The sequence below is a fragment of the Chrysochloris asiatica genome, unplaced genomic scaffold (assembly GCF_000296735.1).
Source record: "Chrysochloris asiatica unplaced genomic scaffold, ChrAsi1.0 scaffold00032, whole genome shotgun sequence".
In the NCBI taxonomy this organism is placed as follows: Eukaryota; Metazoa; Chordata; class Mammalia; order Afrosoricida; family Chrysochloridae; genus Chrysochloris; species Chrysochloris asiatica.
In genome coordinates this window covers 414,119-430,431 of record NW_006408550.1, presented here as the reverse complement: position 1 = coordinate 430,431, position 16,313 = coordinate 414,119, and the positions used below count along the sequence as shown (strand labels likewise).

General features: G+C 38.8%; 1 protein-coding gene across 1 annotated transcript in view; it reads right to left on the bottom strand.

Moving 5' to 3' along the window:
- The window catches only part of PRKAR2B (protein kinase, cAMP-dependent, regulatory, type II, beta), a 108,453-nt gene that overhangs the window by 36,812 nt on the left and 55,328 nt on the right, over positions 1-16,313 (bottom strand). Inside the window, exon 3 of the mRNA XM_006859267.1 lies at positions 5,904-5,956. Within this exon, the coding sequence (XP_006859329.1) occupies positions 5,904-5,956 (53 nt within the window). The remainder of the gene's footprint in view (positions 1-5,903; positions 5,957-16,313) is intronic.

Sequence of the window (16,313 nt, the reverse complement as noted above, 5' to 3'; positions counted from 1 at the left end):
ACACACAAAAAAAACAAAAAACCCAGAGGGAATAGAAGCAAATACTGTTGAATGATGATGCATTGAGGAGACTGTAATCACTGAAATGAAATAATGCATGTAAAACCGATGTACTCCCATGTAAACGATCACTCAATTCACAATAAAAACTTAAATTATAAAAAAAAGAGAGCACGAGAAAGACCAGTCCCTGGAGAAGGACATCACGTTTGGTAAAGTCAAACATTTTTGGGGTCAGCAAAAAAGAGACAGACAGTCAACGAAATGGATTGGCATAGTGGCTGTGCCAAACGTAACCAATATGTTATGGGATCAAACATTAACAACTGTGAGGGCAGTGCATAACCAGGAGGTAGAGTTTGGTTCTGTTGTATACAGAATCGGCTATGAGCGGGAACTGGCCCAAGGTGATACTTAACATCAAGAGACCAGGTGCCAATTTAGATTCAAGAAATGAATTCAGCAAATTAACTTTCCAATGACATGCAGCCCATCAGCTGCAAAGCCAGATTCATCCCAGGCAGGCTGGGTACCCAGTTTATACTCTAAGCCAAAAGTCAGTAAACTACGACCTGTGGGCCATATCTGTTTATGTATAGCTCTGAGCTAGAATTGGTTTTTTATTTTCTTAGTGATTGAAAAAGAAAATCAACATGAATAATATTGTGTGACACATGAAAATTACATGAAATTCAAATTCCAGTGTCCATAATAAAGTTTTATTGGAACACAGTCACATTCATTTCATTATATAAGTTACAGTTGCTTTCAAGCCACGACAGCGGAGTTGAGGAGCTGCAACAGAGAATGCTGAAGTCTCCAAGTCTAAAGTATTTATTGTTTAGTCCTTTACAGAGGTGTGCTGACTCCACTTCAAAGATGCTGCGCTGCCTTTCAACCAAGAAAATGAGAAATCCAATTAAGATCTAAGATTTACTTAGATCTTTTATTTAAAGAAAATACGATATATCTGTTAAGAAATATCAGACATATGTGTTAAGATATATCTGTTAAGTAATACTTATACGAGATTTTCCTATTTGTTCAAACTACGTTCCCACGCAGCTGAAGGTAATCTTTTAAAAACTTAAATCAGAATACCCAATTCTTCAGCTTCAACGGATTCTACCACATTTACTGAAAACTCATTCCTTGCTCACCTATGCCACGGCCACAGTCCAAACACGCCTGTCTTCACTCAGAACCTCAAACGCATACCTGAATTTAGAATAATCCAAAGAACAGATCTGATGCATTAGATACTAATGACTGAAGACCATACAAATTATGGGATGACATCAAGAAAGCATGAAAAGAAGATGGAAGGAATACACAGTCACGGTACCAAAAAGACATGGTCGGTGTTCAACCATTTCAAAAGGTAGCATACGATGAAGAGCCAATGATACTGAAGGAAGAAGTCCAAGCTACACTGAAGACATTGGCAAGAACAAGTCTCTGGGAATCTATGGGATACAAACTGAAATTTTTCGACAAACTGAGGCTGCACTGGAGGTACTCACTCAACTATGTCAAGAAATTTGAAAGATAGCTACCTGGCCAACTGACTGGAAAAGATCCATATTTGTATCCAAGCCAAAGAAAAGTGACTCAACGGAATGTGGAAACCATCGGACAATATCATTAATATCACATTCAAGTAAAATTTTACTCAAGATAATTAAAAAATGACTGCAACAGTACATTGACAGGGAACTGCCAGAGGTTCAAACTGGATTCAGATTACGATGTGAAATGAGAATCATTATGAGAGCAGACAAACTCATCTTTCCCAGCTAGTGGGTTTGAACCTCCAACCTTACGATTAGCAGCCCAGTGCTTAACCAAACCATTGCACCACCAAGGATATAGAAATACATAAGATCTAAAAATTAACTAAAAGAACTGTGAAAAAATGTATAAACTGTTATGAAAGGATTAATATCATAATTATGAATGATTTTCATGAATTATTCATCATATAATCTCCCAGAGAACTTCCAGAGGTTCAAGCCGGATTCAGAAGAGGTTGTGGAATGAGGGATATCATTGCTGATGTCTGATGGATCTTGGCTGAAATCAGAGACTATCAGAAAGATGTTTACCTGTGCTTTATTGACTATGCAAAGCCTTTCAATTGTGTGGATCATAACAAGCTATGGATAACATTACGAAGTATGAGTATTCGGGAACACTTAATTGTGCTTATGAGGAATTTGTACTTAGACCAAGAAGCAGTTGTGCGAACAGAACATGGTAACACTGAATGGTTTAAAATTAAAAAAGGTGTGCGACAAGGTTGTATTCTTTCACCATACTTATTCAACTTGTATGCTGAGCAAATAATCCAAGAAGCTGGGTTCTATGAAGAAAAATGTGGAATCAGGATTGGAGGAAGACTCAGTAACAATCTGCAAAATGCAGATGATACAACCTTGCTTGCTGAAAGTGAAGAGGACTTAAAATATTTACTGATGAAGATGAAAGAGCACAGCCTTCGGTATGGATTGCATCTCTATGTAAAGAAAACAAAAATCCTCACAACTGAACCAATAAACAACATCCATATAAATGGAGAAAAGATTGAAGTTGTCAAGGACTTCATTCTTCTTGGATCAACTATCAACACTCAAGGAAGCAGCAGTCAAGAAATCAAATGACATATTGCATTAGGCAAATCTGCTGCACAAGACCTTTTTAAAGTGCTGAAGAGCAAAGATGTCAGCTTGAGGACTAGGGTGTGCCTGACTCAAGCCATAGTATTTTCCATAAACTCTATTCATGCGAAAGCTGGACAGTGAATAAGGGAGACTGTAGAAGAATTGATGCTTTTGAGTTATGGTGTTGGAGGAGAATATTGGAAGTGCCATGGGCTGTCAAAAGAACCAATAGATCCATTTTGGAAGAAGTGCAGCCAGAGTGCTCCTTGGAGGCCAAGATGGCCAAACTTCATCTCTCATACTTCAGACATATTGTCAGGAGGGACCAGTCAAGTGGAGAAGGATATCATGCTTGGTAAGGTGGAGGGTCAGAGAAAAAGAGGAAGACCCCCAATGAGATGGAATGGCCAAGTGGCAGCATCGATGGACTCAAGAGTGGCAACAGTAATGAGGCTGGCCCAGAATCAGGCAGTGTTTCGTTCTGCTGTGCATAAGGTCACTATGGGTTGGTACCGACTCGATGGCAACTAACAACAACAACAACAATCTCCCAGAAACAAATACTATAAACATTTTGTCTATTTCCTTTCAGTCTTTATTTTTAATTGAGTTATACTGCACACACACTTTTAAAGGCCTTTTTTCATATCACACTTTTTAGAATTTCCCATGGCATTAGAAACATTTTGTAAACACTGTGTGTGTTTAGGGACAGTTGATTATTTATCATTTGTTACAATTAACCATTCTTTTCATGGTGGATGTTTAGCTGGCTTCCAGCATTTCCCTACTAAAACAACACTGCAAAAAACATCTTAAAGGATTAACATTTGTCTACATTTTAGATTATGTTGTAGGAATTATTCCCAAATATTATGGGGGACTAAAAAGTATGACAGTTTAAGTCATACTTAGCAAGTTTCTCTCGGGGGTGGGGGTTGTCCTACAAAGGATGTGTTAAGTAGACTTCTCTAACTGTACAACAGAACTGGATTCTGTTGAAACACTTTCCCAATTTAAAGGAGTAAATAAAAAGTCGAACTCTTATTGAATTTTAACAATTTTCAAATATAAACTCTTATTTCCTCCTTTTTTTCTTTCATCTGTAATTTACCAGTCTTTTAATACCACTGTTATCTGTCATATCTCTTATATTTCTTAGATTATAACTACAACAAGGGTATAATTGCTGACATCAGAAGGATCTTGGCTGAAAGCAGAGAATACCAGAAAGATGTTTACCTGTGCTTTATTGATTATAGAAAGGCTTTTGACTGTGTGGATCATGACAAGCTATGGACCACATTGCCAAGAATGAATCTTTCAGAACACTTATAATGTGCTCATGAGAAACCTATACATAAACCAAGAGGCAGTGTTCCAGCAGAACAAGGAGGACATGGAATGGTTTTAAATCAGGAAAGGTGTGTGCCAGGGTTGAATGCTTTCATCATACTTATTCAGTCTGTATGCTGAGCAAATGATCCAAGAAGACGGATCACATGAAGAATGTGGAATCAGCATTAGAGGAAGACTCATTAACAACCTGCTATTCAAGCTCACCAGCTGCTCCTTGGAAACCTTAAAGAGGGTCGCTGTGGGTCGGAACCGACTTGATGGCACTTAACAACAATATGCAGATGATACAACTTTGCTTGCGGAAAGCAAAGAGGACTTAAAATACTTACTGATGAAGATCAAAGACCACAGTCTCCAGTATGTGTTGCACCTCAATGTAAAGAAAAACAAAAATCCTCACAACTGAACCAATAAACAACATCCATATAAATGGAGAAAAGATTAAAGTTGTCAAAGACTTCATTTGCTTGGTTCAACCATCAACACTCATGAAAGCAGCAGTCAAAAAATCAAATGACATAGTATATTGGGCAAACCTGTTGAACAAGACCTCTTTAAAGTGTTCAAGAGCATACATAGATGGTAGTTTGAGGACTTAGATGTACCTGATCCAAGCTATGGTATTTTCAATAGTTTCATATGGACAATGAGTAAGGAAGACTGTAGAAGAATTGATACATTTGAGCTATGGTGTTGGAGGAGTGGTGTTGGAGGAGAATATTAAAAGTACCATGGACTGCCAGAAGAACAATTTGTGTTGGAAGAAGTATAGCTAGAATGCTCCTTAGAAGCCAGGATAGTCAGAGTTGGTCTCTCATACTTCAGACATATTATCAGGAGTGACCAATCCTTGAAGAAAAACATCATGCTTGGTAAAGTGGAGGGTCAGCAAAAAAGAAGACGACCCCAAGATGGGATGGCACAATGGCAGCAGCAATGGACTCACGTGTAGCAATGACTGTGAGGCTAGTGCAGGACCAGGCAGGGTTTCATTCTATTGGGCATGAGGTCACTATGAGTTGGGACTTAACTTGGCAGCACCTAACAACAACATGTGGGAGAAAGATGCTCCCACAAAGATTTTCAGCTTCCGAAACCCTATACAGGGTCACTATGAGTAGGAAACAACTCGACCACACTTAACAACAACAATAATAAATACATTATATTGACATCCTGATATGGTGCTGTCGCATAAGCACTGAGCTGCTAAACACAAGGTAACGATTCTCAGAACCAACTTGGCAGCATTTAGTAACAACAAAAACAATACATTATATGTGAACTCACTGTGATTCGTTTGTTTCAGAGTAAACTTCTGTTGTTATTGTAGAAACAGAAGGCTTTTTTTTTCCAGTATTTTTCTTTACTAGAAATGCTGTCATACAAAAATAACATTATCACTATGAAAAACACAACATTTGTTCGTTGTTAGACTACAACTACAGTGAGTTTTTGTATTCATCTCTCCTTTTATCCAAAAAGAAATACTCCTAGTCTCCAAAGACAGGCTCCTTCCCAGAGGCCTCACAATATACCAAAGAGATATTCTTTGGATAAAAGTAATTCTACAGAACTTCAAGTAGAAGTAGACTCTCAGAGATAAGATAAGAAAGAAAGAATGTGAGTATTGTTTGTTTTTGACAACTGTGCCCTCCCCACAAGGTATTTTCTGAGCATGAATATTGCTGACGGAAATACTGTGGGAGAGGGGGTAGTTAGGGAGACAACATGTAACTCACAGTCTTTTTTGTAAAACTACAGTAGTCAAAAGAATGAGCTGTCTCCTGCAAACCTATGGCTGTTTACATCTTTTCCATGATCATTTTCCTTGTACGATACAACAATACCAATGTAAAATGGATTTATCAGTAGGCAACATACCCGGGACTCTGCATCATCTTCTTCTTCATCCGGATTATAGGCTTCTGCACACACTACAAACACACAAACGAACACATCACAATATAGCGCTTAAAAGGAATGAAAAGAAACAATACCACAGTGTAAAAACAAATATAATTTACCTCAGCCAAGGCAAATATAATTTACCTCACCTCCCCTTTCCCTTAAAGTGGTATCATATGGCATTTTATAAGGAATCTCTTAAACGATAAAGCTGCATTGGAAGATAGGAGCATTACATTACACTTTCTCCTATTCACAGAGACATGGTTTAAAATCTTTTAATTTTGCAAGCTACAGAAATGCATCCGAAAACAAAGACTCAAACTCTCATTGCTGTCAAGTTGATTCCAACTCACAGTAGCCACACAGGACAGTGTCGAACTGCTCGTTCTGTTGGGCATAAAGTCTCTATGAGATGAAACTGACTCCAAGGCACCTAACAACAGCAACAAAGTCTTTATAGACTGTGAATATTTGTTTATTTTTAATGTAATAAAATCTATCAGGGAAGAAAATTTCCCAAAGTTATTTAAATGCAAAGTTAAACATCACAAAATTACCACTGCTTTTGAGCCTGAAAATCTTACATGAAAACATCAAGATTTATTGCATGGCTTTTCTTTTAGTTTATTTATTTTGCTGTTGTTGCTGAGGATATACACAACAAAACATTCAACAATTCAACAGTTTCTACAGGTACCAGATACTGGCACCGATAACATTCTTTGATTTATGCAAACATTCCCACCCTCCTTTTTTGAATTCTTCCTCTTTCATTAACATATATTTACTTCTCCCTAAGGCTCCTACCTCATCTTTCAAAGTGCTGTTGTCAATTTAATCCCACAGAAGCCTCTTAAAAAAGCATTATACTCAATAGCGACAGAGGACTAGAGTGGAGAGTGAAGCATCCAGTTGATAAGAAGAGAGGGCATATGCACAAGAACACCCACACTTGCAGCTAATACCCACTTGACCATTGGCTTCAATGACTGCATGATCAGAGCTTAACTAGAAGAAGAAAGAAGAGGGATAAAAAGAGTAATCTGATACAGTTTGATGAACTTGACCTACACCTCTGTATACAGTAGCTCAAAAGAGGGAACAAATCTTTACAGCGAGGATCATTCCCACCCCCTCGGTACACAGTGTAAACAGGGATGGGCAACTTGGACATTGGCTACCCAAAATGGGGGGCTTCAAAGGCAAGAGGTGATTGGTTTACAGGCTTTCAAGAAGGAATCTAGATCCAGAGGGCATGGAGGAAGGTATAATTTCCACTGAATAGTACCCAATCTTTCTAGGCGGGGCTGATGAAAGGAAATGCAGATAGGTCTCTTGTGATACAATAGTGAATAATTGTTATCAGGACTAATTGTGAGGGTTGGAAATGTAAAGGTAGACGTTTTTGTAGCAAGGAGGGGAGTGATTAACTTTGCAGTCTAGGAGCGGAGGGCCCTGGGACCATCAAGGGAGAATGGAAAGCAGGACCCTACCCAGACAAGCAGTGATGCTAGAGATGGAGACAGAGACAATGACGTGGAGAGATGGAGCGGCTGGAGACTTTAGAACCAGAGGGAGAGGGTCTGTGTGCTGACGACTGGGCGGCAGGCTCGCAGGGTTGGCTGATGATGCATGGAGGGGATTGTAATCATGGCAATGAAATGATATACAATAGGATGAATGTAAAGCTAAATGTTCTCCCATGTAAACTATCACATAATTCACAATAAAACATTCAAAAAAAGAGCATTATATTCAAGGCAGGCATTTTTTTTTTTTTTTTTTTTTTACTAGCTAAGCTAACGTACTGCTTGGTTTTAGGAAGACTTCAGGGGTTATTTTTGGAAGGACATTATTTCATATTCAATCTCACGGCTCTACGAAGTCTGGAGTCCATGAGAATTTGAAATTCTGTTCTGCATTTCCCGCCTTTTGATCATAATTCTACAGAATCTTCTATCAAAATGTTCTGTAATGGTAGTTGGGCACCATGCAATTCTTCTGGTCTCATGGCGAAGGAGGCAGCTGGAGCCAATTAATCCATATCCTCCTTTATTCCTGATGCTCCTTCTTCCAGACAAATAAAAACCAATTATTGTGCCTGGGATGAATGTTTGCAAGCTTCTAAGATGCCAGTCACTAAGTGGTAGAACTGAAACACTAAATATGTTATCAGGCCAATTAATTGGGATATCCCATGAAACCACAAGCAGCTACTCTTTTTGTGGTCATTGTTGTAAATATGTCTATAACATAACTTTTACCAATTCAACTCTTTACAATTCATTTGTCAGTTTGTGTGGTAATTTGTGTGTTGCTGTGATGCTGGAAGCTACGCCATTGGTAGGGTCACCCATGGTCGACAGATTTTGGCAGAACTTTCAGACTAAGGCAAACTGGGAAAAAAGACCTAGTGATCTACTTCTGAAAAAAAATTGACCAACAAAAACCCTATGAGTAACAGTGGAACAATGTCTGATCCGATAACAGTGCCAGAAGATGAGTACCTCAGGCTGGAAGGCACTCAAAATACAATTGGGTAAGAGCTGCCTCCTCTGTTGTTGTTGTTGTTGTCAGGTGCCATCGAGTCGGAACCGACTCATAGCGACTCCATGCACAGCAGAACAAAACAATGTTCGATCCTGGGCCAACCTCACTACCGTTGCCACACCTGAGTCCATCAATGATGCCACCTGGCTGATCCATCTCGTTGGGGGTCTTCCTCTTTTTCTCTGACCCTCCACCCTACCCAGCATGACATCCTTCTCCAGCGATTGTTTCCTCCGGACAATATGTCCAAAGTAGGAGAGATGAAGTTTAGCCATCCTGGCCTCCAAGGAGCACTCTGGCTGCACTTCTTCCAAAACAGATTTATTGGTTCTTTTGGCAGTCCATGGCACTTTCAGTATTCTCCTCCAACACCACAACTCAAAGGCATCAATTCTTTTACGATCATCCTTATTCACTGTCCAGCTTTCGCATCCATATGAGGCTATTGAAAACACAATGGCCTGGGTCAGGCGCATCCTAGTCCTCCAGCTGACATCTCTACTCTTCAACACTTTAAAAAGTTCTTGTGCAGCAGATTTGCCCAGTGCAATACGTCGTCTGATCTCTTGACTGCTACTTCCGCGAGTGTTGATAGTTGATCCAAGAAGAATGAAGTCCTTGACAACTTCAATCTTTTCTCCATTGATAAGAATGTTGTTTATTGGTCCAGTGGTGAGGATTTTTGTTTTCTTGACGTTGAGATGTAATCCATACCAAAGGCTGTGCTCTTTGATCTTCATCAGTATTTTAAGTCCTGTTGACTTTCAACAAGCAAGGTTGTATCATCTGCATATCGCAGGTTGTTAATGAGTCTTCCTCCAATCCTGATGCCACGTTTTTCTTCATAGAACGCCTCCTCTAGTAGAGACTATTTTAGTAACAAGGATGGAGTAAAGCTTTCAGGACCTTCATTTGTGGATGCAGCATGACTCAAAATGAAAAGAAGCTACTATATACATTAATTAATAATTGGGTCATGAAATGTATGAAGTAGGAATCAAGAAAAACTAGAAGTTATCAAAAATGAAATGGAATGCATAAAGATTGCTAACCTAGGCATTAGTGAACTGAAATGCACCAGTTGACCATTTTGACTCAGATTAATTATACAGTCTACTATGCCAAGAATGACAAATTGAAGAGGGATAGCATCACATTCATCATCAAAGAGGTTTGCAAGCTTCTAATCAGGACATGCAATGCTGTCAATGATAGGATAACATTCATATGCCTACAAGGAAATTAAGTTATAAGACTATTATTCAAATTTATGCCCAAACCACTAATGACAAAAATGAAGAAACTGAAGATTTTTTACCAACTTCTGCTGTCTGAAATTGATCAATCATGCAATCAAGATACACTGATAATTACTGGTGATTGGAATGTGAAAGGAAGTCCTAGACTGAGTGGTAGAAAAATGTAAAACAAAATTCAAAATAATAAAATGACTAGACGTACTGGTCTGACAGAGACTGGTTGAATCTCCAAGAGGCACTTACACCTTTCAAACCTGGACTGGGACCAACCCCTAGTGATCACCTTTCAGCCAAACATCAGATAGGCTTATAGAATGGCAATGGCATTAGTGAGGAAAGTACACCACAGAACAATTCACCCTATGAGAACAAAAGGACAATGGTGTCCCAAACAAAGCTCTGAAGGTAGGAAGGGCAGGAAAGAGGACAAATGTAAATGGGGAACCCAGGGAGGAAGTGGGGAGAGTGCTGTTAGACTGAGGGAAGAACAACTAATATTATAAAACAAAATGTCTATAAATTGTGAATAGAATAATAATTTGCCCAGTAAGCTTTCCGACAAGCCACAATAAAAAATTAAAACAAAAATTAAACTTTTTATTGTGAATTGAGTGAAGGTAATTAAGACAAATACACTTAAAAAAAAAAAAAGGAGGTTAAAAAAAAAAACACATAAAGGAGGATCAATCAGTAGTTGGAAAATAGGGCCTTGGTGACAGAAATAATGCCGGAGATCATATGATAGAATTTTGTCAGATTTAGTCACTGTAAATACCTTTTCAACAATATAATTGGTGACTGTGCATGTGGACCTAACCTGATGGAATATACAGGAACCAAATCAAGTACATCTATGGAATGGAGAAGCTGAATATCATTAGTCAGAACAAGGTCAGGATCGACTGTGTAACAGACCAACAGTTGCTCATATACAAGTTCAGATTGAGCTGAAGAAAATTTAGAAATCCACAGGAGTCAAAGTATTATGATCTTGTGTATATCCCACTAGAATTTACAGACCATCTCAAGAATAGATTTGATACACCAATGGACGAAGATGACATCAAGGTGTAGATGACATCAAGAACATCACACATTAAAAGAAAGTAAAAGGTCATTAAAAAGACAGGGAAACTTATTTTTGAATGTGGAGCAGCTAAAGTAAAAGGAAGAAATGATGAAATAGAAGAGCTGAAAAGCAATTTTCAAAAGGCAGCTGGAGAAGACAAAATAAAGTATTATAATGCAATACAAAGACCTAGAGTTAGAAAACCAACATGGAAGAACAGTCTTGACATTTTTCAGTCTGAAAGACTAAAGAAAACATTCAAGTATCGACTTACATACAACACTGGAGGATTCTGTGGGCAAAGTATTGAATGAGAAATATATTAACGTCTTCTGGATCCTCACTGTTAAGTGCCGGCAAGTCGACTCCAACTCACAGCAATCTTGTCTAGGGTTTCCTAGAAGCAGCTTGTGGGTTTGAACCACTGATCTTGAGGCTAACAGTCCAGTGCTGATCCTACAGCACCACACACCTAGTGGACCTGTCTCCACCTTGTTACACTGGCTTAGACTACAGTCACAAGCATCCCCAAATCTTAGAGACTTAGTGATAGTGTATGTTCACTTTAGGACAGGGGGTAGTGCTCTGCTCCATGGGGTCTTCACTGAAGGCTGCAGTCTGAACGGCACTGAATGTCACCAGTTCCCAAGGCAGCAATAATCACTCACTGGCTCCTAATGCTTTGCCTGGAAGTGATAAACTCATAGGTCACTTCTACCAAGAAGGAATCTACAGATCACATTTACCAGGCAAGTGGCATGGAAGACAGGGATGTGGTACCTGACTATATGTTCTTAGGAGATAAAGCCAGACCATGTATGTCCTGCTGAGCACCACAGAACCCCAAGGTTTACAAGATCTTTCCTTCAACCTCTCTTAGAAAGAGAAGGGAAGAGGGAAGATTAAAATTAACTTCACATTTACATCAAAAAGAAAAAAAAAAGTCAACTTAAAAATCTAGAGTAAGGGCACCTCAAAAACTCTGAACAAAATCATTATAATTTCTTTAAAATTGCCTTTAAAATCTTAGCTGAATATTTAATCTGTAACTTAATATTTTATTGCTTCCAACATCAAAATACTAAAAGTTATCATAATCCACTCTACTACTGGCTATATTTCAATTACAAGAAGAGTGTTATAAATGTATCCTTTACCTACCTTGCAGAAATTTTGGCAGGCTTCGCTAAATAGTACTTAATTGAACATTTAATTCCCTAAACAGCTATATTTATGTCAGCAGATTTTACTGTAACATTTTAGCACAGATGCTTAACTGTGTAACTCTGTTTGGAGAAACCACTTAATCTAGGATGTCCTAACTCTCCCTGAAGTTATCAATGGGGCTTTTAGTAATCTCTTATTAAAAAAACCCTATCTGGTTCTTTAGAAAACCTTATCTTAAACTTTTGTTCAGTTAGGTTCTTAAATCATCCCAGACATATAACTACTGATCCTAAAAATTTTCTTTATTTTTCCTATTCCTCCACCATAAAACATTCCAGTGTCTCATTAATCAAGACGTGGTTCTACTCTGCACAGGATTTCTTTGCCACATTGATACTCTTTAGCCCTTTCTTCAAACTTATCATACTTATACTATGAAAAGTGTCATTTGTACCACACATAAAAATCAATGTTATAATGAAGTTAATTCAGAGCTCAGGAAAAAAAAAACAAAAAACTATATGCTAGGAACTGTATATGGTCATAGAAATGTAAAATCCAGTAGAATTTTCTGATATTTAATCAATAACTTTTAATTACTGATATTGATTTTCATTTTGCACACAGAAGTTCTCAAAGCAATTAAGAAGGTAAGAATGACTCATCCTCCAAACCAGATTAGCTAGAATTTATTACTATAGAAAGACTTCAAAAGTTTCTAAAAACTTTGAACTCAAATCTCTAGCTTCTTCAGAAATTAACCTCAGACATTTGGATCTTTGACTAAACCAGAAAAGATAATAACACAGGTAAACCTCACACGAATTTTACCAAATATATGTCTTCAAGGTATTGCTACTGGGTTAATTTAGATATGTGCCACATTCTCCGCACAGTAACAGGAGTCTTACACGGAAGAAACTTCTAGACAAATCAAAAGTACTGGTATTAAGAGGCCTGAATGTTGGGGAAAGGATGGGTGCTAAATGTGAGCTTGGTCTCTTTTACATAATAAAAATGGAATGTTGTTGTTACATTTCATTGCAAAGTTGTATTCTGACTTGTTTTGCTGTTATTTAGTGCTGCTCAGTCGGTTCTTACACATAGCAACCCTGTATAGGGTTTCCAAGGAGTGGCTGGTGAATTTGAACCACGTGCCTTACAGTTCAAACTGACCTTGCAGTCCAGTGCATTATCCCACAGTGCCATACCAGGTCTCCATTTGGACTTATAGTGATCCTGTATAGGATTTCTGGGGCCGTAAATCTTTATGGAAGCAGAAAGTCTCATCTTTCTTCTGAGGAGTGACAGGTGTGTTTGAATTGCTGACCTTGTGGTTAGCAATCCAGTGATGATCCTACAAGGTCACCAGTACACCTAAAAAACTGAATTTATTGTTATTGTTTAGTGCCATCAAGTTAGTTTAACCACACAGCGACCATGTATAGGGTTTCCTAGGAGCGGAAAGGCTTGTGAGCTTGAACCACTGACCTTGCAGGTCAAACTAACTTTGCAGTTCATTGCATAAAGCCCTTTAATTTCATAACAGCTAAAATTTGAACATATACTAACTCAACAGTTTTGTAAAACTTCTTACTGCTGCTTGGGATTTCACTAACCACCTACCTATCTTTACGCAGCCCCCCTAAAGTCAAACTGGAGTCCTGGAGTGGTATAAACAATTCATTCATTCAGCTGCTAACCAAAAGGTTAAAGGTTCAAGACCACTCAGAGGTGCCTCAAAAGAAAGGCCTGGCAACCCACTTCCAAACAGCTACTGAAAGTCCTATGAAGCACAGCTCTACTCTGACACATATGGGATCCACAAGAGTTGGAATTGACTTGGTAGCAACGAATACTGGTAAACCCAAAATAAAGTTTATAAAACAAACAAATACACACGTTTCTCCAGGAAACAGTGATGCACACTGGTCTCCAGTATTAATCAAAATAGTTCTTTTGTAGATCACACCTCTTTTCTTGGTTTCATGAGGGCTAGTAAACTAATCCCTCAGAATGGTTAAGACTGCATGTTTAGTACTTCCCTGACATTCTTATCTCCAAACTAGGGGCTTCAAAAGGTATGTGAAAATTTGAATTACAACACAATGGAAATTTTCCTTGAATCTTTTGAAACCCCCTCATATTAATTCTAAAATCTACTTTTGAGTCCAAGTTTTCATACATACAAATGTTACAAACTTAAAAAAATACACTTGTAATTCAAATATAAGGTCCATGGTTACTCATTTTATAAGTGCTCAAATTAAAATATGTTCAAACAGTGAACTTCATAAAGGAAATTTAGTCCATTTAAAAAGAAGATAGACTTCTGGTTTTGGTGGTGGTAGAGGCAGAGTCAGGTAGGACAGGCTCCATAGAGGAGGAACTGAAAATCCAGAGAAGCTGCTTTCATCGAACAGCCCAGAGCTCTGGATCAAGCTTAAGGTGCAGGGCGTCATCAGTGGAAAAATCACAGTATAAAGGAAAATAATTGTGATTTAGGAATTGATCCAGACACAGGACTCCCTCTGCAGTCACCCGGCCCAGGCTGGGTTCAGAAGGCATGGCCACAACCCAACCGGCACAGTGAACAGGTACTAAAACCCAGCGTAGGGACATTTGCAAAAGGAGGTGTGGAGGGATTCTACACATTTCTTCCTCCTCTTCCCTGTCCCGTCTTCTCTGCCCAGCCCTGACGCCTTCAGGTGGGTGGGTGGCACCCCCAAAAAAGGCCAGCGTTGAGCCCACAGTTTTTCCATGGCAGGGAAGAACCCCATTGGCCTCACAGCCAGATTTGTTGGTGGCTGATTATGACGTCTGACTCTGGGTCCCAGCCCTAAATTTAACTTGTGCAGGACCCTTTACTTCTGCCTACCAGCAAGAAAAAAGCAGGTTTGGCTGGACAGACAAACCATATGAACAACCTGTAAAACTCCCACATAAGAGGACACAACTATTTTTAGAATTATGCTGTGCATCATGCAGATACCTAACTGACCTTCAGAGACAAAAACAGTGGACAATGTTTCTCTCATTAACTTCTCAATATCCATCTGCGTACCTCTGTGGTGGTAACTAGAGGAGGGGCCTGTGCAAGTGGACACCCCAACCCACTGCTGGAGGTTTCTATGGTGCACACACACTGCCTAAGAAGCAAAGGCAACTGGCCAGTTGGCCACAGTTCTATTTTTGTTTTAGAGTGGTGGTTTTTGTCATTGCTTTTGTATTGCTTCTGTTTTTGGTCCTTTTGATCACACTTTTTTTCTGGAAGTGGGAGCTTTTTATCCCTAAGCTACTCAAGAAGAGACAGCAATCGTGGCCATACAGCCAGGCTACAAGCATACCCCATAATATTCCACCATTGAGACAAAAGCCAATACTAGACATTAAATGAGAAAAGGGAAGGCTATCTCCTGATCATAGCCACCAGGAGACACGCAGTAAGTGTAACAACACAGCAACAAACAACCATTTAAGCATGAAAAGCCCACCTAACTACTGAAGATGACCAAAAAACCACAACAAAGATCTCAAAGCAGATCGAAAACCAGAAAAGAGTAACTGACACAAATGAGCTGGAGACAGACTAAGGCTCTCCAAAAGAGGAAGAGCAGGCTCCGGATCTGCCTGAGAAGAAATTCAGAATAATGATATGGAAACAAATTCAAATGCTCTGAAAAGGAGTGGAGGAAATTAAGGAAGAAGTCAGGAAAGTACTACAGGAGCAATCAAACAAGATTGATACAACATTGGAAACAATTCAAAACCTGAAAAAAAGAGGTCCAGATGATTAATAATAAACTATTAGAAATGGACAATACACTGAAAGAGCAAAGGAGCAGAATGGAAGCAATGGAAGCCAGAACCAGCAAGCTGTAAGACAAATCTCTCAATACTGCTAAGATAGAAGAGCAAGCAGAAAAAAGGATTAAAAAATCTGAAGAGAGTCTAAGATTCATGCTGGATAACATGAAGAGGTACAACTTAAGAATTATTTGCATTCTGGAACAGGAAGAAACAGAGAAGTCCACAGAGCAGATAGTTGCAGAGCTTCTGGAAGAAAATTTCCCTAATATCTAGAAAGATGAGAAGATTAACATTCAAAAAGGCGAACGTACCCCAGGACGGATAGACTCCCCCCAAAATCACCAAAATATATAATAATCAAGCTCTCCAAAATCAAAGACAAGGAGAAAATCCTAGAAGCAGCTAGGGAAAAGAGAAGTGCTACACAAAGCAAGAAAATCAGATTAAGCTCTGACTTCTTAGCAGAAACCATGCAGGCAAGAAGGCAAGGGGGAGACATATATAAAACCTTAAAAGAAAAAAAACTGC